This window comes from Alligator mississippiensis, chromosome 2 (assembly GCF_030867095.1).
Source record: "Alligator mississippiensis isolate rAllMis1 chromosome 2, rAllMis1, whole genome shotgun sequence".
NCBI lineage: Eukaryota > Metazoa > Chordata > Crocodylia > Alligatoridae > Alligator > Alligator mississippiensis.
The window spans coordinates 168,974,543-168,996,910 of record NC_081825.1 but is presented as its reverse complement, the minus strand read 5'-3'; the positions used below and the strand labels follow the sequence as shown (position 1 = coordinate 168,996,910).

The window sequence follows — 22,368 nt, the reverse complement described above, 5'->3', positions numbered from 1 at the left end:
TGAGTAATAAGTACTTTTTGAACCTTTATATAACACTTTACTATAAAAAGTACACCTTAATGCTAGTACAAACTGCCTAAAGACACTTAAAAAATATTGTCTCATGTTTTTCTACATGAAATTAACCACTTTTTAAAGTTTATTAATAATACAAAAGGTTCCATACAGTAAATCTTGCATCAGAGATACTGCACAGCGGTGTCAAGGCAGTTTTACTTATAGCAAGTGTGGAATGCTAACACAATACAACACATTCTGTGTGTACTAGCATAGCAGCAACATAACATTTTAAGTTTGTGGGTATGAGGAAGGGGTAACACACCCCGTATTCCTCTATATGATATTTATTATTTTTCCAAATTCAGTCTGCTACCAACCTTAAACATAGAAACCTGTGGAATAAAGCCAATGCCAGTTGAAAAAGCCTGCGTAATGAACACAGTCTTCATGAAGACAACATTCAGCTCAATAGAGACTTCCCCTTCAGTTGTCCAAATTTCACTCAGTGAAGAGTGGAGCATACCTGGATTTGGGATTTTGTAACTTGTTTCTGTCCATGCACTGAGAAGTTCAAGGGCTGAAACTGGAGCCCCTCAGTTCAAGCTTGTTACTTTGTTTCACCTCTGGAATACTGTTTATTCAGGAAACCAAGTATACCTTTCATAGTATACTGTTTACCATATGATTTAGAATGCCATAATGAAAACAATCATGTGTGTCCTTAAGCACCTTTAATGGGGAAAAAATGCATTTGTTATATCCTAGTTCAACCAAAGAGTCCTTTTTTTGCTCCCATTTTTGGTTTCTTGCCAGGAGTATCAGAAGGAGCTGTCTGCTTTGAAGTCCCAAACCATTCTGGCAACTTCCTCTTTGAAGGCTGACTCAAAGTCTAGGAAAAGAAAAGCATACTTGTAGTGCATGTGTAAGTATTTTGACTCATAGTGACAATAAACTCTATGGGCAGGCATGTGTGCTTTGCAGCAACTCAAACAGAAGTGGCACAAATTTGAGCTGGGGCTTTTTGCCTCAGCACATGTACCCAGATATGCACTTTGGTGTGGGGCAAGTTGTGCCACTTGGGGCAAAATAACCCTGCCTAGCTCCTCCCGGATCTGCAGTCAGGGGGAGCTACAGACTGGGGCCAGCACCTGTACAGGTCCCAGCAATATAAAAAGCTGCCCAGGCAAGCAGCTCAGGGCTAGTTGCTCTCAGGAGCTTCTGGGGTCTGGCCACTTGATATCTGGGGACACTACCCCTTGTGGCAGCTGCACTGCTGAAGCAGCATCTCAAATTCACACTTCGGGGTATTTTAAAGTCCACATTCTTCCACAAATAAAACAAAAGACCACTATATATAGAGAGACAGACAGATCGAGACAGAGAGAGAGACAGTAAGAGATCAGTTAGGCCATGTTTTACTGCTATATTTACAATGTTAAAGCAATTTGGAAGCCTACAAGTGTCACTATCATCATAATAAAATAAATTCTAAATATCTATGTTTTGATGTTTGCTTTTGGTTTTTTTAATCACACAATGGATGTGTGATGGGGAGATGTGGGGTTTGCAAGACAGGGGTGGGAAGGGGTGTGGGGGGATGTGGGTGGATGGGTGTGGAGGGTTGTGGGGGGATGTGGGTCAGTTTGTGGGTAGGTGTGGGGGGACTGTGTGTGGGGGAAGACTGTGTGGGGCGCTGCTTAGGAGGGGTGGGTCCCCTGCCCCCCACAGGGCACAGCCCCCCCCACAGCACATGGACTGCCCCCCCTGCAAGCTCCCAGCCCCACCTGCAGGGCCCAGAGGCCCCCCTTCCTCCCCAGGGCCCACAGCCTGCCCTCCCACGCAGAGCTCACATGTCCCCCACCTGGCTCCCCCGCCCCAGCATCCCCACACACACCGGCTGTAGCAGCGGCCATTGGGGCCACTCAGAGCCTCATGTCACAGCCCCTGGCTGCCTGGCATCCATGCTGCTGCTACTGCTGCATCGTGTGGGTGCAGCCTGGCTTGGCAGGGCACTGTGTGGTGCTGCACACTGTCAGGCAGCTGGGGCTCCTCTGACTGTCACCCAGGGCTCAGTGCTGCTCAACCTGAGCAGACCAACAGCCTGCGGTGCCACATGGCACCCTGCCGGGCCGCACCCACATGATGCAGCAGCAGCAGCACAGGTGTCAGGTGGCCAGGACTGATCCCTCCTGCCCCACGGGGTGGGGGCTGTGCCATGAGGCCTCAAGCAGCCCCAAAAGCTGCTGCTACAGTCAGTGAGTGCAAGCTGTTGGGGGGGTGGGGCCAGGCGGGGGAGTGAGCGGGGAGCTAGGGAAGCATTGCAGAGCTGAGGGAAGGAGGGGGAAGCTGGGGGAGAGATCGGAGTTGGGGGAACAATCGGGGAGCTGGGGAAGCAAGTGGGGGGGTTGGGGAAGCAAGCAGGGGGGCTGGGGAAGCAAGCAGGGGGTCCCTCCATGGTCCCTTCCCCCTACTTACCTGTCACGGAACCCGGGTCCAGGCCCTTGCAGCCTGCACTGCTGCTTGCCCCACACAGGCAGGCAGTGTGCTTCAACACCAGGGCAAGGGCCACCCATAGAGATGCTCTGGCTGACTACCAAGCCTCCTGCCCCACTTTTTCCCCCTAGGTTATATTTTGACACCTGGATCTCCAGGTATAAAATTCTGAGTCTGCACTGCAAATCTGCAGTGCAGGGAACGTTTTTTTGTTCCCAGCGTGCATCTTGCAGCGTCTCAAAGGAGTTTGAGACGTTTGTGCTTGTCTGGATGCGCCCTATATGGATAATGTAATATTACACACCTAGACCAATCAATTCCCCATTAAGGGAATGTGAATATAATAGTGGTGGAAGGGTTCATATCATTTCATGGAGAAATGCATGCATATTTTTTTTAAATTACAGTAATGTGAACATGAACTACATTTGATAAACAGGAGCAGCTAAGGTCTGGAATGGACTGGTGCATACAACACATCATGGCAACACCTCCTGAAACTGTTATGATGTTCTTTGGAATTTCTATTTTTTATTTTGTTTTAAAAGGAACAGTCTGTAATTGTTAAAATTTCAAAGAAAAGCTAAAATATGCAAATAATAGGGCTGGCAAACTGGTCAATGGACTCGTCAAATAATGTCAATTGTCCGCAATTAAATACTGTCAAATATTCCATAAAGCTATGGATGGTGGTAGCCTCCTATTTTATTACATCATGTCATCTGTTAGCAAAAGCAGAAGTGACAGCTCCTCCCCCTGAGATCCACACACCATTGGCAATGCATAGAGGGTGCACATGGGTGCATGTGCAACCTGAGACTAGCAGTGCACCCCCTGCAAAAAGCGCCTCCAATGCTGACGGCAGTGCCTGTGGGCAGTTGCCACTCACCACCCCTTCCCACATCGCTGCCACTGGCATCTGTGGGCGGTCTCTAATCATCACTGGCCGCCACCACCATCTGTGGGTGGCTGCCACCCCAGTTGCTGCCTGCAGGAGCTCCCCACTCGCCACCGCCACGCCCTCGCTATCGACACCGCTGCCTATGGGCAGTCGCTATGCCCCCCCATTCGTTGGGGGCACACAGTGTTCATGCCACGCACCATTTAGAAGCAAGCTTCCCTTGCTCTGCCTTTCTTCAAAGCTCTTCCAGCCTCCTTTCCCTTATTTCTATTATGCTATGTGGTGCCGCAGGACCTACTGCATGCTGGGGTGGCGGAGCAATGACTATAACCACCAGCAAATAAAATGGACGTTTGCCTTTTATAGTTACTGCATGAGTTTTATTTTCCTTCCTTCCTGCCCATCCTTTTGGATTTTTGTAATTGTTCAGGCTGATCCTGGGGTTCTGGGACAAAAGGCAAGTAGAAGAAGAACTGTTCACTTGAATATTCCTCACATTTATACTTACCTAAAAGCTAGGGAAAAGGCAGAGGAGAAAACAACAGCTGGCAAGGACCAGAGATGTTCCTCCAGAAGGCAAGAAATGCAGAGTCCTAGGGATGGATGCTCCAGGACTATTCCAGCAAGAAGGAAGAGGAGAGTGGTAGTAGCTGGAAATTCCCTCCTGCAGGAGTGGAAGCACTTATCTGTCATCTGGATCAGGAGTCCCAGAGGACATGCTGGGACCCCAGTTTGAAGAACCCATATTCAAGATATCCCAGACAGACTGCCAGAACTCAGCCATCCCTCAGACCACTAACCTTTCCTGCCTGTCCATCTAGGTACCAATGATGCTGACAGTAATAGCAGACCAGATCAGATCAGAGGAGACTAACAAGGCTCTGGGCAGAAAGGTTAAAAGGTTTGGAGTGCAGGTGATGATCTGGTCAATCATTTTCAAATACCTGAAGGACTGCAGTAAAGAAGAGGGAGAATACCTTTTCTCCCTCACTGCAGAGCAGGATGTGTAACAGTGGCTTACAACTGCAGAAAAGCAGATTTAGATCACATATCAGGAAGAACTTCACTGTCAAAAGTTATGGGACATTTTTCACCGGAGGTTTTCAAGAAGAGACTGAATAAGAATGGGTCAGGGATGATCTAGGAGTAGTAATGTCTGGAATGTGCTGTGAAGTACACTAGTTGGAAGCCCAGGAGACCCCCCCCCACACACACACATACATATCGCTTGGAGATCGTAAGAAGAGCTCTGCACCCCAGAACAGGTGGATAAAGCAAATCTCCACAAATAAAACAGGACTGAAGAGTGGAGACAAGTTTATGGATTGGATAGAATGACAGTAAGGGGAGTTCTGGTTCTTCAGTTATGGTGTGTAATGTATGGAGTTTGCAATTCACAGGTTACAGTGCAGTTTTTGGTTTTCCCATGTCTCCGTGCCTCGCTAGTTGCCACATGGGGCCAGGAAATAATTTTTTCACCTCCTGGTGCCTCAGGTATTACTTGTCTCTTCACGTTATTCAGAAGCACTGGATGTTGGTACGGGATTTTGAGTGAGGTGTGCCGATGTTCTTGTACTTGGAGGTTGCTGGCTAGAGGAACTTGGGGTCAGGCTGATTGCCACTTCTGGGATCAGAAAGAAATTTTACTCCACAGTCAGACTGGCACGGACTGTGGGAGTTTTTGCATTCCTCTGCTACAGGGACCATGGTCCTTTTCCTTGGATCTCTTGAGTGTATTTTAATAAATTGCTTTTGCGCTCATCCTCTTGATTTACTTGTGATAAGCTAGGGCCTTCTTGACGTTTTTGGGTATCGTGCTGGTGGGCTGAATGGGCAATGCCTAATCCCGCTACAGGCTGGATTTGGTGGGGCCCCATTTGGCCACACAGAGGTGACAGGGGCAGAGTCTGGCCCCAATCCAGCAGTGAAAAGGGGCTCGGGGTCAGTCTAAACCTGGTCCCATGGCGGGAAGGCCTGTGACATGGCCACAACCCAGAGCCGTGGGGAGAGGTCATGGCCCAGCCATAATCTAGCTGCGGGGGGTGGAGTGGTCTGGCCCTTGTGGGAAGAAGAGGGCATGGTCCAGCCCTAACCTGGTTGGGTGGAGGGAAGGTGGTGTGGCCCAGCCCCAACTTAGCAGCCTGGATCAAAAGGGGCTTGGCCTGGTTCTGATCTGGCCACGCAGAGGGCAGGTCATGGCCCAGCTCAGACCCGTCTCATGGGGCTTGGAATTTTGGCAGCAGGAGGGGGTGGCAGTACTGCCATTGCTCCCCCACTACCAAATTTCCTAACCTGTGGGAAATCCCATGGTCTCGATTCCAAGGCTTTGCAGGCTGCATTTTGCTGGTGAGCTGGAGCTTGAGTACCACCAATGCTAAGATGGGCTAAGATGATCTTGCCTTGAGCAGGAGGTTGGATTAGATGACCCTTTCAGCCCTACTTTTTTATGATTCTGTGAACACTATTATAATAATTCATTACATTTTTTTAGAATTTAAATGGTTTCACAGTAATGCTTATTTTCTGTAATTAGTTTAAGAACCTAAGCTATTGAAGATTAAAGTCTTTCTTTACTGTTCTAATAAATTAATGCTTAAAATACTTGACCATTATTTGACTATATTGACCAGTTAACTGACCAACTATTTTTGGGTTGCCTAAGAACCTGGGACACTCATCCAAGAAGAACTACTATATACCAAGTTAAAGAGCAATTCAAGAAAGTTTGTGGGCAAGTCAAACTGAGCAGAAGGACTTGTCTATATGTAGTATTTTTGCACTGGTGTATTTACTCCAGTTGAGGTGCATGCTGCCTGGCCTCACTGTTTGGGCACCAGTGATGTCAGCAAACTGAATGAAAATGGACAATGTTTGGTCGAACTATGTTCATGTAATGAGCTATGTATAACAAATTATTTCTTCAATGCAAAACCTCAGCACAAAGTATCTTGGTGCCACCCATGATCTGCACGCTGGTATCAACTGATTATCACCTGCTCATGAGACTTCCATGATGTAATCATTACACAAGCCTATCAGAGTGCTGACTCTGATACCGATTATTCTTTGGTATGCACTGAAGTCAAATTGCATCCCAGGAAATTGTACAAGAGTAAGAAACTCTCATTACTAGAAATAAACGCCACGCAACTTAAAGCTGAATACACACTGTCTCAATTAAACTTTCTCTGGGGCTCTATCATCTCTGTAATACTGCTGAGGAGAAATGGATTCAGCTCAAGGGAGCCATCTATCCAACTGCCTTGAACTCTTGTGGTACCTTGCATCACAGCTCAAAGGATTGGTTCGATGAGAACTCATCTGAAATTATCCCACTCATAGAAAAGAAATGGTCAGCTCTCCTCAAATATAAGTGTGACCCGAGCCACTCCAACTTGCAGGCACTTCGAGAGATCCAGCAAAAGGTCAAACGTACAGTGAGATGATGTGCAAGCCATTATTGGCTACAACTGTGCGAAAATATCCAAAAAGCTGCTGACTGAGGTGACATGCAAGCAATGTATGGAGGCATCACAAAAGCTCTTAGGCCTGTTCCAAGGAAGACCTTCCCTTTAAAATCCTCCACAGGTGAAGTCATGAATGACTGCAATAAGCAGATGGATCAATGGGTTGAGCATTAATTCAGAACTCTACTCATGAAAATATGGCCTGTGACTCTGCTCTCAACGCACTCGAAGACCTCTCAACCCTGACAGCTCTTAACTATGAAAAAAGATGAAGCAGAAAAAGCCACTGATCAGCTTGCTTGTGGTAAAGTCCCAGGTGCAGACTGCATACTGGCTGAAGTTAAGCACAGGAAATCCATCCTCCTCCTCTCTCTGCATAAATTAATATGTAAGTATTGGAGAGAAGATGAAGTTCCTCAAGACATGAAGGATGCAAACATAGTCACTCTGTAAAAAAATAAAGGTGATATGAGTGACGGCAACAACTATCGTAGTATATCCTTATTTAGCATCATTGGGAAGCTGTTCACCAAAGTCATCCTGCTAAGACTGCAGACCCTTGCAGACAGTCTACCCTGAGTCTCAATGTGGTTTCAAATCCAGTAGATCCATGATGGATATGAAATTCTCCTCGAGACATCTACAAGAAAAGTGCCATGAACAAAGGAAATCTCCATACACAGCATTTGTCGATACCACCAAAGCTTTTGATCTTGTTAGTTTGATCTGAATCCTGAAGAAGACTGGCTGCCCTCCTAAGCTCCTGAGCATCATCAAGTCCTTCCATGTCAGTATGCATGGAACAGTACAGTTTGATGGGTCGCATTTGGAAGAATTTGAAATCAAGATTAGTGTCAAACAGGGCTGTCCTGGGTTGGGGCTTTGGGAAGTGCAAAGTGGGGCGGAATGGCTGCAATGACTCAGCGCCTCCACCAGCTTCACATCCAGCTGCTTGGCACACCCCCACCCTGCCGCCAAATCTGCTGCCAGCTTCTTCAAGTACAGGGTGTGTGGGGGCGCGGCCCCACACAAGCTGATTTGCCCCAGGACCCCACCCTGGTTGGCTCCAATGCCTAGCTCCAATGCTTTTTGGGATTTTCTTCATCATGCTACTCAAATATGCATTCAGTAGATCTTCAGGAGGAATATACCTTCTGACCAGGTCTGATGGGAAACCCTTTAACCTTGCTTGTCTCCAAGTGAAAATGAAAACCTGAGAAGTTCTTTTCTGTGAAATGTTCTTTGCCAATGATGCAGCAATTGTTAGCCATTCAGAAGCAAGACTACAAAGTCTTATGGATCACCTTACTCATGCTTGTGACTATTTTGGTCTGACCATTAGCCTAAAGAAGACAGTAGTCATGGGTCAACAAGTTGACTGCCCTCATGAAGTTAGAATACATGATGAAAGCCTGGAAGTGGTTTAAAAATTCACTTGCTTAGGCTCCCCATCTTGCAAAATCTTGGCTTGGAAGCTGAAATTAATGCTTGCAGTGGAAAGGCAAGCAATGCCATGGTTAAACTTCAAAAGAGAGTTTGTAAAAATAGAGCGCTCACTCTGTTGACAATGTCCATCTACAGCACTCGCGTATTTAGCTGTCTATTTTATGGCAGCAAAACATGGACTTCTTCTGCTAAGGAAGAAAGAATATTGAACAATTTCCATCTTTGATGTCTCTGCAATATCCTGTGCATAATGTAGTGTGAGAAAATCTCAACCTTGCTGTTCTGGAATGGACTATGATACCCAGTATGTTCATGTTCCTGAGACAGAGACACCTCTGTTGGTTAGGACATGTGAATCATATGTGTGATGGCTGAATCCCCAAGGACATACTGTACGGTGAGCTGGCCACTGGCAAATGTCAACTTGGATGGCCCAAACTCCATTTTGTTGATAACTGCAAGAAAAATCTTTGTGAGCTGCACATCAATGGCCAACGCTGGGAATCAATTGCTTCAGACCACTGTGAGTGGAAAGCCACCGTGAAGCAGGGCCTATGTTGCTTCAAAATAGAGAGGATCAATGATGAGCTAGAGAAGAGGCCTCAAAGGCAGGCAAGACAAAATGGTACTCAGCATGCCATTGTATGCTCAACCGAGTTTGTATATGCAACTTACCAGAGGGTCTGCTTGCTGTGCATCGGACTCCTCAGCCACTCAAGAAGCTGTGGTGGTACCCAGTAACCCACCAAAGGCACAATCTCCATGGTCTCCCAAGACTGATGGCTGCCAATGATGATTTACTCCAGTTCCAAACTGGAGGTATAGTGTGTTGCTTTCAAATTTCAATTAATCACACCAGAAAAAGTTTGTTTTATACAAATGTGAAACACATATATCTCAGATTTACTCTGGTAGAAGAATCCCTAATGAAGTCATGACCCTCAGACTCATGTATGGGATTCCCATCTTTGCCTTGTCACAGCTACAAAAGAACCACTGAAGGAAAGGGTTGAGAAAACTAAATTCCCCAGAAAAAATTGGAAGCATCTGCCACTAAAGGGCCTGTGAGATACACTGTGGAAAATAATTTATTCCTGAACAATTTTTGTGAGAAAAGCAATGACCTACCATTGTAGAAGGGGTTTTTGTAGTCGAGCAAAGGGCATTACAAAGATGCATACTGCCTTTGAACCCTATCTTTGTTAAAGCCATCCAGGGCCTGGCAGAAGAGTTACATTTAGGTTATTTAAAACATGTCAGTAAAAAAGTTGCAGACCTTCACTAAAAATTCTTTTCTTGAGTTGGCAACTGTGTCCCCTGTGCAGATATAACCAAAAGTGAAATGATCCTATATAGTACCTTCTGTAAACAGGTGTGAAAAATAAAACAAAACTGAGATGTTCTGGTGACTACAGATTCAATATGCCACAGTGCAGCAACCATTCAACATTTACATTTAAAATTCTACGGGGGCTAACAGTAGGTATTATAAGTTCTACAGAAACATCCACTAATACAGCTGGTGAAATATAGGAGTAGGATAACCAAAAGTCCTGGTTTGGCCAAGAAAATTCTTGATTTCACAGGCTGTCCTGATCCCAACCGGTAGGTGAAACTTTAAGCAAAAGTCCTGGATTTGCACCACCCCACCCCATGCACATGTGCCTGCCCAGCTCCTCCTGAGAGCAGGCTGCTCACACTTGTGTGTGTGTGTACACGTACACAAACGCACATGTATGTGAAGTGCCATGGTGCCCTGGGTGGTTGCCCACATTACCCATCCCTGACTGACTCTACTATGTGTGAGAAGTTCTCAGCCCATTGGAGTAGGGACCAGGGCTGCCACAAAGAGCCCAAGTGAGGGAGGGACTTCTTGCGGAAGGGGGAGTTTGGGGGGGAGATGACTCAGACCCCTGCCCTGAGTGGAGCGTTCGCCCTGCCCTTCCCTCCCAACCCACCCAACTGCCAGAGACCCATGTTTGGGGTTCAGCTCTGGGCTCTGCCCTAGGACTACAGCCCTAGCAAGCTCCATCCTGGCTGCCTTCCTTCCCACCATGCAACTGTGTGGTTGGGATGGGTGTAGAACCCAGGTGCCATCACTTGGGTTCCTTTGGCTAGCAGGATCGCACGGGAAGGGGCGGGGGTGCTCTTCTTCTCTGTGAGCCACCAAGCCCCACTTTGTTGCTCTTCTGAGCTTAAACCAGAGGCTAGAAGAGGTGAAGCACTGCCGAGGTTGTGGGGGGAAGGAGGGCAGAGAGCAGTGTCCTGGATTTCCCATGGTTCTATATGGTTATCCTAACATACAAGTGACCCTCAGAGTGGGGGACTAGCTACATAAAAAACTGACCAGACACCTTCACTGAAGTCTTCCACATTAATTGAAAAATGATCAGTAGATGATAATACAAAGCAAATGTTTCTCAATTTTAAGGTCTTTGGGCAGAACTTTTTGTTTATTATACAAACTGCTGAGCAGCCAGTACAATGGCACCTAAATAATATCAATCAGAAATGTCTATGTTACTCTCAGCATATTCTGCTGTTAAAGAAAATAGGATACTTTAATAAATCTGGAAACTAAATTTTAGGGCATTTAGTTATATTTTAATAGCAAGAAGGTAGTGAGTATATTGAGTGGTATTTTACAAGTTTGCATTGTTAACCTGTTAGCCTCAACAGGGAATATTTATACTGGTAAGAACATATTCCAGTATAAAGTCTTGTATAAAATAGAAATTCATGGAGTATGGCATTACCATTGACTGGGAGTCAGCAAACAGTCCTTCTTCATTGGGATGAAGGGAAGGTTGATTCCAGGAGGCTAATCTGAGGGAGCTTTGATGGCCTGGCACATCCTGTTTGGTATTAACTGGTTGTATATCATCTGTCTTGTTGTTCTTTTCAGACTTTTCGTATTAGAAAAATAAAACATGGTTTCTTAAAAGTTTCCATTTGCACCATTTACAATTCTAACTAAACAAATAATGTTGTTTTAATGTATTCCCATAGCAAATTAGCCTGTATTATAATAGAACAATATTACTTTTCACTTAATTAGATCTCTAAGTGTTTTATACGTTTTATGTGATTTACATTTCAGCAAATAAAGGACGTTTATTCCAAACACAAAGGTGCTAAAATCTGAATGTCAGCACCCTTTCTGGCACAGAAGCATTAGTCATTGCTAGGGACCTACCAAATTTGTAATTTCATGATTTTCGCAAAAACATGAATTTAGCAGGTCCCCTGTGAAAAAGCCTGGTTCTCGAGAAAAAGCTGGAAAATGGCTATTGGGGGAGGGTGTTGGAAACAGGAGGGAAGCCATGGCCTCCTTCCCCCAGGCCCTCTCTGCCAACCAGTACCAAGGGGCAGGCCCTCTTCACCGATCAGCACTGAGAGGCAGGGACACAGCAAAATGACCATGGAACAAGAACTGTACACTGCAATCAACCAGCAAAAATTAGTAAGTTCCCCCTGATTTCGGTAGACTGCTATCAAGAGATAATCCTTTTTGCATAATCAGATTGTTTTATAAACTTTTTTTTTTAAACTAACCTTTGTCTCAATCCACAAAACATCTTCCTTGCTGTCCAGGGATGGTCCCATACTTGCCTGCAGACATTCAGATTCATCCAGCATTCTTCTGTTGCTTGACTGACACTGCTGACTCCATGGCTTACTTCCATTTCCTTTCTCCAGTAGTGCAATTGTCATTCTGATAAGATATGTTTCAATATTTGGAGGAACCAGTGTTCTAATCTCTTGTATTTTGGTTAAATCTCGGGGTAAAAAAAATTAAATTATTAATGTACATTTTTATCTTTTCTTAACTTTCCCCCCAAAGTTCCTATACTGTTTCAAAATTAAAGAGCATTATTTGGAGGTTTGGTGAAGGAAAGCTAGACATCAACAGTTTCTGGGATGGCCTGTCACTAAACATAACATATTTCAAAGCAAGGAAGGAGTCAAATAATACAATAAAAAACACTGCATAGCTTGAATCTTCAAATAGAAAATTATTAACCAATGGATAAATGTTGACCTTCATTTTGCACTCATGCAATCCCCTATACTCAAACTTAACCCAAAGCCATTATCACGTCTCCCCTAGCCTCCCTGTACTGTCATTCCCTTCACTCTTCACTGCAGCAGCTGAGGTTCTCCACCGTTTTTCTTTTATTTAAAAAATAGTGAACTGATAGTGTCCTTAAATCATTTACATACTGCAAAGGAACATTGTAACAGTTTAATCTCCTGTAAATTGTGGCAGGAGACTCTGAGCAAATAAGTCCTTTCTAATACCTAGGTCAGAAATCCAGCCGCTTTCCATCTATTGCCATAATGGCCATAGCAGATGTGCTTATGTTGTGGTCCTGTCAGAATCTAACAAATCTACCAATTCTGCTAAATACCTTTTATTAACAATCTCAGACAGGAGATGAAAAGCAGCAGCCATTTGCAGCACTCATTTGCAGTTCAGCTGAAATGGGGAGCTCAGGGGGCTGCTAGCTTAGTTTAAGTAAAGGAAATTAGGCTCAAAGCCCTGTTACCCAATGACTACTGCTAACCAGCATGTAGACTAATAGATCATAGCGCAATGAGTAGAGTCCAGAGAGTTCAGAGAACCTAGAAACCTAAAATCATGAACAACTGGTGCCTCTCGAGACTGGGGGGCACTGTTTGTAGGCGGCAGCAATGTCAGCAAGCTGGGACTGCCCACAGATACTGTGGGAAGGGAGAGGGGGCGGCAAGCGGGGACCGCCCACAGACGCCGATGGCAGCGAGCAGCAACTGCCCACAGACACCGGTGGCAGCAGCGGTGGTGGCGAGGAGGAGGCCAATGGCAAACAGCTACGGCCCGCAGAAGCTGGTGCTGGCCAATCTCAGGGGGGGCACATGCCCCCCCCCCCCCATGCCCCTCCTGCGAGTCGCTTATGCCTAAAATGCCAATTTAAAAAAAATCTAAAAAACATGAATAGAGATATCTGTAATACCTCCTCTGTACTCGCTTACCTCCTACTAGAAAGTATATTCTTACTGTAGAAGGTGTCATCCCCAAGTTAGTGCCTGACATGGTGTAATGGTGTTCTGTGGCATTTTCGTTGTGTTATTTAAATAAAAGAGGGACCATGTCCACAATCATAACATGATCTTTAATGATAAAAGTTGTCCCAAAAGTCCTGCCCAACCAACCTCATTATTCCAAGTTATTTTCTCAGCTAGATATGTGCGTGTGTGTGTGTGTGCGTGCGCGCGCATGTACATATGTGTTAAGACCCAGACAAAATACTGGGCACTAAACCAGGAGTACTCAAACTCTGGTACACAGGCCAAATGCAGCCCATGAAGCCATTATACCTGGCCCGTGGGGCTCCCCAGAGGTCTGGAAATCTGGCAACAGGGGAGCAGTGGCCATTAATAAGAGCATCCTCCCCCCTGCCAAATTCACAAACCCCAAGCCCCAGTAGGAGCCAGGCCATGTCACATCCCCTTCCCCATAAGGCTGGGCCATGTCACCTTCCTCCGCCACCTAAAGGAACAGGCCACACCCCCTTCCACGGGGCCAGGGTTTAAGGCCCCTTCCCCTCCATGGGGCTGGGTTCAGGCTGAGCTGCCCCCCAACCCATCCTCTCTGTGGCTGGACTGTGGCTGTCGCTCTATCCCATCATCTGGTCCACAGTTAGACCAGGCACTGTCCATCTGTCCCTCAGGGGAAAAAGTTAGAACACCACTGCACTAGATCAATGTGTTAAAATAAAGAACTGCTGTTCTTACACCGGTTCAGAAGAACAGCACTTAGCATCATCACAACTAATTACACCCTAGTGCTTCCATTGCACTCCCCAACTGCAGATCTTAAAGTGCTTTACAACAGTGGTTCTCAACCTTTTTTGTATTAGGGCCCATTTGTAAACATCGATGGCCAGTCCCAACCTAGAGCACTCTAGCCCTGCTGGTGCCCCTCACTCCCGAGCCCCCTGGCCTTGCTGGTGTCCTCACTCCCAAGCCAGAGTCCCCTGCCTCCCTGGGCTATCCTGCTGCTCATCACTCTAAACCCACAGCCTCTTGCCCACCCCCAGCCCTGCCAAAGGGGGGCCCCAGCTGTCCCTGTCCTGCTCGGGCCAGAGCACAGTGGCTGCAGTGGTTCTGACTCATGTCTAGCCCCGGCACAGGCTGGAGGGAGGAGGAGGGGAGGCCTGTGGCACCCGCCTTGTCAGGGCTGAGGGTCCCACATTGCATCAGGCAGCCTGGTCACAACCCCTCCTGCCCCCCTGAGCAGCGTCTCCTGGTTGCCCCACCCTAGCGAGTACCGGCATTGGCCCTGGTGCTGCCAGCCCAGCCACACAGTTCTCCCCTGCCCCCTTCTCCTGACCGCTTTCTGCTCCCAGCCCTGTGACCCCTGACTGATATACTGCTCTGCTTTTTGCTTCTTTCCCTGTACTCCATGCCCATTTTGCTGCTTTGCTTTCTGCCCCATCTCCCACCATGCTGCCTGTCCCCTCCATGATCCGAGAGCCACATACGTGCCACTTATGGCACCCTTATACGTGCCACTTATGACAAGTATGCCACAGGTTGGCCATGCCTGACCTAAAAAATGTTTCAGAATGCTTACTAAAGTATTTTGATAATATCAAAACAACCAGAACAGCATGCTCTCTGTATGTTAAGAGAACAGAAAGAAGTTTCCAAGAGGTTTTTGCTTCTTTAGCTAGCACAACATTGCCCCCAACTCAGCTTTGTGCTTAGACACTGTATCAGAGGATACATAAAAGACTGGAGTATGTCAGGACATCTTGATAATAAGGCATAAGAGAGCAAAGCACTCTTTTGACACAAACCGCATATCCTCTCACTGAGAAATGAGAAAACTGCTCCTTCCCCAGGTCTGCCATTACACCATTCGGGCCAACGTAATTCCTCATCAGTCCTGCTCTCTATGTTTCTGAGTATACCCTTGTACCTCATAAAGCTCACTTCCCGCCACCCCATTCTCTCTTTTCCATGCCTCTGCTCATTCCAATCTCATAATCACACACCATAAGGTGGCGCTGGTGCTTTTCATGCTCTCCAAATGCTTGCCTAAGTATGTAACAGGATACAGAAGTTTGTCATTCACTTCATCCATGAAATGGCTGTTGTTAACGGCTTCAAGCTAGGTTTGTAAGTCTCACCTGAGTTGATGGGAGGATTTTTGATAACATTGGAAACAGCCTTCTGAATTTCAGGAGTCAGGCCTGCTCGTTCAAAGTCAACTGGATTGTTAGATATCATTGCCTGGTATAAATGAGTGCCAATCACAGAAAGAGGAAGAGACCTGCTCTCACTTATGCTCCTCTGGGGAGGAAAAAAAACAGAAAAGAAATCTTAGATGGTGAAAGTATGCAAAACAATAACAAAAGAACAAAAGCTTGTATCCTTCACCAACCAAGAACAAGGGCAGGACACAAGCGCTCCAAAGCACTTACCAATGCACTATATGTTTCTGATGTTTCAAACTTTGAATCCAATTTTTAAAAAGCTGTTTCAGCTGAGAATATTAAATTTTACATGTAGTGTGTGCACTTTCTCACTTTGACTTTATCCTTAATAAGACACCCAAGGGAGAAAGTTCTGCCTGTTCAAAAGTCTAAGATGCATAACCCACTGACCATGATGTTCCTTGATACACAATACAAAAGAATAGGTGGGTTAGAGTGGGAAGTGACCACCATAGCTCCATGGCCCATGCACAATCCCTACACCTCTCCACTCTCCTTTAGAAACTGCCACCACTAACTACTTCTCTTTGGTCTACTGCTTGGAAAGGCAAATAAATCCCAGAATATGGCAATCTGTACCATGCAAAGGAAACAATGATTTCACTGTATATGGGCCCAAAGGATTCCATCCTGGGAGAAGCATCTTATGGTAATCTAGCAATTACAACTGTAGAATCAACTCAACTCATCTAGAAATGAGGTTTATTTGTTAGAGTCTCTCTATATCTGTCGGTATCAGAACCTTTAAAAGGTTTATAAGTGTTGCAGGTCTCACTGTTTGATTCCCAATATCACTGTACAACATGGTGGTACTTCCAAAATATTAACAGTAACTAACAAAAGTAGATTCTTCCTTCTTTATTTTGCTATCTTTTAAAATACTAACAATAGGAGGGAAGCTTTCCAGATCTTGCTTATCTAAACTAGGACTTTTTTGAAGAACAGATTTAAAATTAATTATTTTTCTTCCCTAAAAGAATTAAACTTTATGTTTCTTTTATTGACTTCCCCCCAGACAATTCATACAAAATGCATGTAATAATCAGGGCTATTTGATACCAGGCATCAAATTACCTAACACTAATTGTACTATTGCTTCTCGTTAATTAGTCCTTGGGTATTTTAATTTTGTGATTATGTGACAAGTTTCACTCCTGCACTCTTGGGAGGGGCAAGTCAAACAGTTTCATCTTTGTATCACCAGATCAAAGAGGAATAAAACAAGAAAGTCAAAATGGGAATAAGAAAAATAATTATGAAACACACTTTCAAGGGCACATGGTATCATACATACTTAACACAGTTCATTATGGCTCTCAGCCTAAACAGCAAGTGCAAAACAATAAACAGTTAATTTTTAAAACCTATATCAAGGTCATGTCATGGTTAGGATATATTTTCTTTTCAACTGTAATTACAAAGGATCGACTAAACTCTCAGGCCAGTAGTGAGCTCTAGTAATATACCACATGCTTTGGAAGTCTCTGCAAAAAAACTGTAGAACTGGTTCAGTGCTTTCTCAAAGAGTGTGGTGGACGAGCTACACCAAGCAGGCAAGGTGCCATACACAACCGCATGGGATTGCTTCAGTACAATCAGCTTTAGAAGACAGTTTTGGCCTCCTACATGTTCTAACTTGATTTAACATGATTTGATATTAAAACCAGTTACCAGTACTACTTGGCCAGCCAGTTCAGACACGCAGCTAAATGACAGCCAAGGTAGGGCTTGGGTATTCTAACATGAAGATCTACTTGCACTGCAGAGAACATTTGAAAAACAGTCACTAACAAGTTTGATCCCCCAAAATCTAACAACCCAGCACATATTAAACTTCTGCACACAATCTCTTTAACGCCTCTTTTAAATATATAAGCGTGTTCATGTATCCAGGGATGGGAAACTTACCAAAGATAGGTTCTTTTCCTGGAACAGCCTGTACGTTATAAGCTGCGACTGAGGGAGGGGTCGGCACCCAACACCCTTCTGAACGGCTGCTTGCTGCTGTTCTCTAGATTCAGAAGTTGGGAATGTATCTGCCTACAGCAAGGCAAATGAGATATAACAGGAGTTATAACTTGGCAACAGCCAACCAACAAATTGTGTCACCAAGGTAATAGATTTCTAGAATTGGGAATGGAAATGGAATAGCTTATGTCCAAGCACACTTGGGTTTTGCAGACAGGTGATGCTCTCTACACACAAGCAGGAAACCAACACAGGCTGTGCCTGTAATTCAATCTGTACATGCATACATCCCCTCACATCTACAAAGCACAAGGGTAGGGTAGCCTGTTTAACAAAACAGAAGGGCCACAAAATAACTGACTTTTATACCCTTTGCTGGTTGGTGCATTTTAATTTAGTAATTCTGTTAAAAGCCTTTTCATGCCTAAGTGTAATACTTCAACAAGGCAGACTTTCGTATCAGTTTTACCTATGACACCTAAAAATGTAAGCTTGAGAAGTTTAAGTGCAAACCTCTTCCCTCAACAAGTACTATCCTGGAGTGAAATGACTTTTGATCAAGACTACCATCTCCGAGTGACTATTCACAAACTATGCTAAGAATTCAGTCCTGTGTACTTTGGGTGCAATAACGATAGGGTAGCATAAAAAAGCCTGAAAAATGGAATCTGAAAGTAATGGGTTGGGTTGGACGGACCTTAACAGTTCCTCCGAGTCTTACCTGCAAATTATTTGCCTGACAAAACGCCTTGATTTCATTCAGGAGAGGTACCAACATAACAGATTTAGCTTCAGATACACCATCAATTCTCTTCACATTTTCAATAGTTGTAGGCCTGTTTCAGGATTAAAAAAAAATTAGCAGAGAACTGATAGGCTCTTCTGAATATAGGACTGTCTGTGAAAGAAAACTGTCATCCACTTTAACCACACATAACACTAACAAAGATGATTACTCTGCCATCAGTACACTATATTTTAGTCGTATTATTCTTTTAAATAACATAATACAACTAGTGGATGAACTGTGTGTTTTTGCTATTGTTTTTTGGTTTTTTTGGCAAATACATTGATTTGGCACTACCTAGCCTTTACCACTAGTTTTGTTAATCCTTTTGTTAACTCTATTGAGTTTTGTAGTACAGGCAGTCCTCGACTTACGGCGTTTCGACTTATGGCAATTCGCACTTGCAGTGCTCCGCCATTTACACCCATGTTATTACTTACGGTGCTGGATCCTCGCACTTAGATTCATAGATGTTAGGGTCGGAAGGGACCTCAATAGATCATCGAGTCCGACCCCCTGCATAAGCAGGAAAGAGTGTTGGGTCTAGATGACCCCAGCTAGATACTCATCTAACCTCCTCTTGAAGACCCCCAGGGTAGGGGAGAGCACCACCTCCCTTGGGAGCCCGTTCCAGACATTGGCCACTCGAACTGTGAAGAAGTTCTTCCTAATGTCCAATCTAAATCTGCTCTCTGCTAGCTTGTGGCCATTGTTTCTTGTAACCCCCGGGGGCGCCTTGGTGAATAAATACTCACCAATTCCCTTCTGTGCCCCCTTGATGAACTTAAAGGCAGCCACAAGGTCGCCTCTCAACCTTCTCTTGCGGAGGCTGAAAAGGTCCAGTTTCTCTAGTCTCTCTTCATAGGGCTTGGTCTGCAGGCCCTTGACCATACGTGCCCTTCTCTGGACCCTCTCCAGGTTATCCGCATCCTTCTTGAAGTGTGGCGCCCAGAATTGCACGCAGTACTCCAAATGCGGCCTGACCAGCGCCCTATAGAGGGGAAGTATCACCTCCTTGGACCTATTCGTCATGCATCTGCTGATGCACGATAAAGTGCCATTGGCTTTTCTGATGGCTTCGTCACACTGCCGGCTCATGTTCATCTTGGAGTCCACTAGGACTCCAAGATCCCTTTCCACCTCTGTGCCACCCAGCAGGTCATTCCCTAGGCTGTAGGTGTGCTGGATATTTTTCCTCCCTAGGTGCAGCACTTTGCATTTCTCCTTGTTGAACTGCATCCTGTTGTTTTCTGCCCACTTGTCCAACCTATCCAGGTCTGCCTGCAGCTGTTCCCTGCCCTCCGGCATGTCCACTTCTCCCCATAGCTTTGTGTCATCTGCAAACTTGGACAGAGTACATTTGACTCCCTCATCCAAGTCACTGATGAAGACATTAAAGAGTATCGGTCCAAGGACCGAGCCCTGCGGGACCCCGCTGCCCACACCCTTCCAGGTCGAGACCGACCCATCCACCACGACTCTCTGGGTGCAACCCTCTAGCCAATTCGCCACCCACCGGACTGTGTAGTCATCCACATCACAGCCTCTTAACTTGTTCACCAGTATGGGGTGGGATACCGTATCGAAGGCCTTCCTGAAGTCTAAGTATAAGACATCCACCCCTCCTCCTGTGTCCAGGCGTTTCGTAACCTGGTCATAGAAAGAGACTAGATTGGTCAGGCACGATCTGCCCGCCACAAACCCATGCTGGTTTCCCCTCAGCATAATTTGCCCTGCCGTGCTCTCACAAATGTGAGCCTTGATAATTTTTTTAAAGACTTTACCAAGGATGGAGGTGAGACTGACTGGCCTATAGTTGCCCGGGTCCTCCTTCCTCCCCTTTTTGAAAATGGGGACCACGTTAGCCCTTTTCCAGTCCTCCGGGACTTGGCCCGTGCGCCACGAGCGTTCAAATATTCCCGCCAGTGGCTCTGCCATGATGTCAGCCAGTGCCTTCAGCACCCTCGGATGGAGCTCATCTGGGCCTGCCGACTTAAAGGCATCCAGTTCTTCCAAGTGACTCTGCACCACCTCTGGATCTACGTATGGAAGTCTGGCGCCTTGCTGCTGTCTCTCTACAACCCCAGTGAGAGACTTGTCGTGCCCCTCACTTAGGAACACTGAGGCAAAGAACTCGTTGAGGAGTTCAGCCTTGTCCCCCCTGTCTGTCACCAATTGTTTCTGCCCATTTAGCAGGGGTCCTATTCCTCCCTGGGCCTTCCTTTTATTCCCAATATATCTAAAAAACAATTTCTTGTTGTCTTTTACTTGGGTTGCCATCCTCAGCTCCATGGTAGCTTTGGCCCGTCTAACTGCCTCCCTACAAGCACGAGCAGAGGAGGTATATTCATCTTTAGTGATCTCACCTTGTTTCCACTTTTTATGTGCTCCCCTTTTGGCCCTTAGGCTGCCCTGGATTTCTCTGGTCAGCCAAGGAAGCCTCCTGGCCCCTTTCCCTCTTTTGCCTTGCTCGGGGATCGTCTTGCTTTGTGCCCGAAGGATCGTTTCCTTAAGGCACAGCCACCCTTCTTGGGCTCCCATCCCTTCAAAACTCCTACTCTGCAGTGCGTCCTTGACTAATCGCCTGAGTGCATTGAGATCAGCTTTCCGAAAGTCTAGCACTCTCAACCTACTAGTTACCTTACCCACTTGACGTATTATGTTGAACTCTATTATTAGGACTCCCAAATGGCTACCGATCTGGAGGTCCCCTATCATGTCATCCCCTGTTGCCAAAACCAGATCCAGTATGGCATTCCCCCTAGTGGGACCATGCACCTCCTGTGTCAGGTGGAGGTCCTGTACACAGGTTAGAAACCTGCGTGAGCGATGGGACCTTGCTGTCTGCGTCTCCCAGCAGATGTCCGGGTAGTTTAGGTCCCCCATGACTACCGCCTCTTTAGCTTTTATGGTCTCCGAGAGTTGCCTCAGGAGCCCCGCATCTATTTCTTCCCCTTGGTGTGGGGGTCTGTAGCAGACCACTACCATCAAATCCCTTTCTCCTTGCCCCCCATGTTGCCTAACCCACAATCCTTCTACTTCCTCAACCTTGGATTCTGTCTTGATGAGGGTTGATGTATATTGCTCACTGACATAAAGTGCAACCCTCCCCCCTTTCTTCCCCGACCTGTCCTTTCTGTACAATCTATAGCCCTCAATATGTACCGCCCAGTTGTGGGATGAATCCCACCAGGTTTCTGTTAGCCCCACTAAGTCATAGGTGTTTAGTGCAAGCAGGAGTGCTAGTTCCTGCTTGCACTAAACTGTAGTGCCACTTAGGGCACTACAGGGAAATTTATAGTGAGAAAAAGAGGGCAGCAAAACAAACATCCCTGGATCAGTTTCTCAAAAAGCCATCAAGTGGCCCTAAGTCTCCACAAAATCTCCCCAAAATCTCCCCAAAGAAGCGCTTCTGAATTCCATGACCCTGATGAAGGTGTTGCTTCAACTTCTGATTAAATAAAATGTTATGTGATTAGTTACTGTATTGCCCTGTTTAATTGATTTATATACAGTACACTTTAGAAAGCTTTATACTGTACAGTGTATATCATTTATAGTTGCTTAAACAGTTGATTTAAATATGGTGTTTATGGTCATTTCTATAAAAAGTTGGGCATCAGGCCCTTGGACAGGAATGTAACTCCCTATTATAACATTGTTTCTATGGGAAAATCAGATTTGACTTATATCGCTTCAACTTACAGCGCCTTTTCCAGGAATTTAACCCACCATAAGTGCAAGAACTGCCTGTAGTAACAAATGGCTGTAATACATGACTGCACATGAATATTTCTCCCAACTTGTTAAATACTTTGTCTTGGCTAGATTTCACTAACTTCATGCCACACTGGGTAAGACCAATGGTCTACCTAACCCATTATCCTGTCTCCAACAGTGGCAGGGGTGGATGTTATAGAGCAGGGGTGGGCAATTATTTGGGCTAGTGGATCACTTAAGGAGCTCTGGAGTTCTGGTGAGTTGCTGAGGGCTGGACAGGGGGGGGACAGAGGGAGATGCCAATTGATCCTATCCGGCCCATGG

The 22,368-nt window shown here is 45.7% G+C and overlaps 1 protein-coding gene across 6 annotated transcripts in view; it reads right to left on the bottom strand.

Annotated features, from left to right (window-relative positions):
• Positions 1 to 22,368, bottom strand: part of WRN (WRN RecQ like helicase) — a 164,281-nt gene continuing 141,913 nt past the window's right edge. For 4 of the 6 annotated variants that reach the window (XM_014607369.3, XM_059722391.1, XM_019493510.2 and 1 more), the window contains 6 exons: positions 18,259 to 18,373; positions 17,478 to 17,609; positions 15,483 to 15,645; positions 11,863 to 12,086; positions 11,064 to 11,213; positions 1 to 889 (listed from right to left, as the gene is read on the bottom strand). In XM_014607369.3, the coding sequence (XP_014462855.2) occupies positions 767 to 889; positions 11,064 to 11,213; positions 11,863 to 12,086; positions 15,483 to 15,645; positions 17,478 to 17,609; positions 18,259 to 18,373 (907 nt within the window). In that variant the 3' untranslated portion in view covers positions 1 to 766. The remainder of the gene's footprint in view (positions 890 to 11,063; positions 11,214 to 11,862; positions 12,087 to 15,482; positions 15,646 to 17,477; positions 17,610 to 18,258; positions 18,374 to 22,368) is intronic. The other 2 variants (XM_019493512.2, XM_019493513.2) reach the window with 2 other exon arrangements.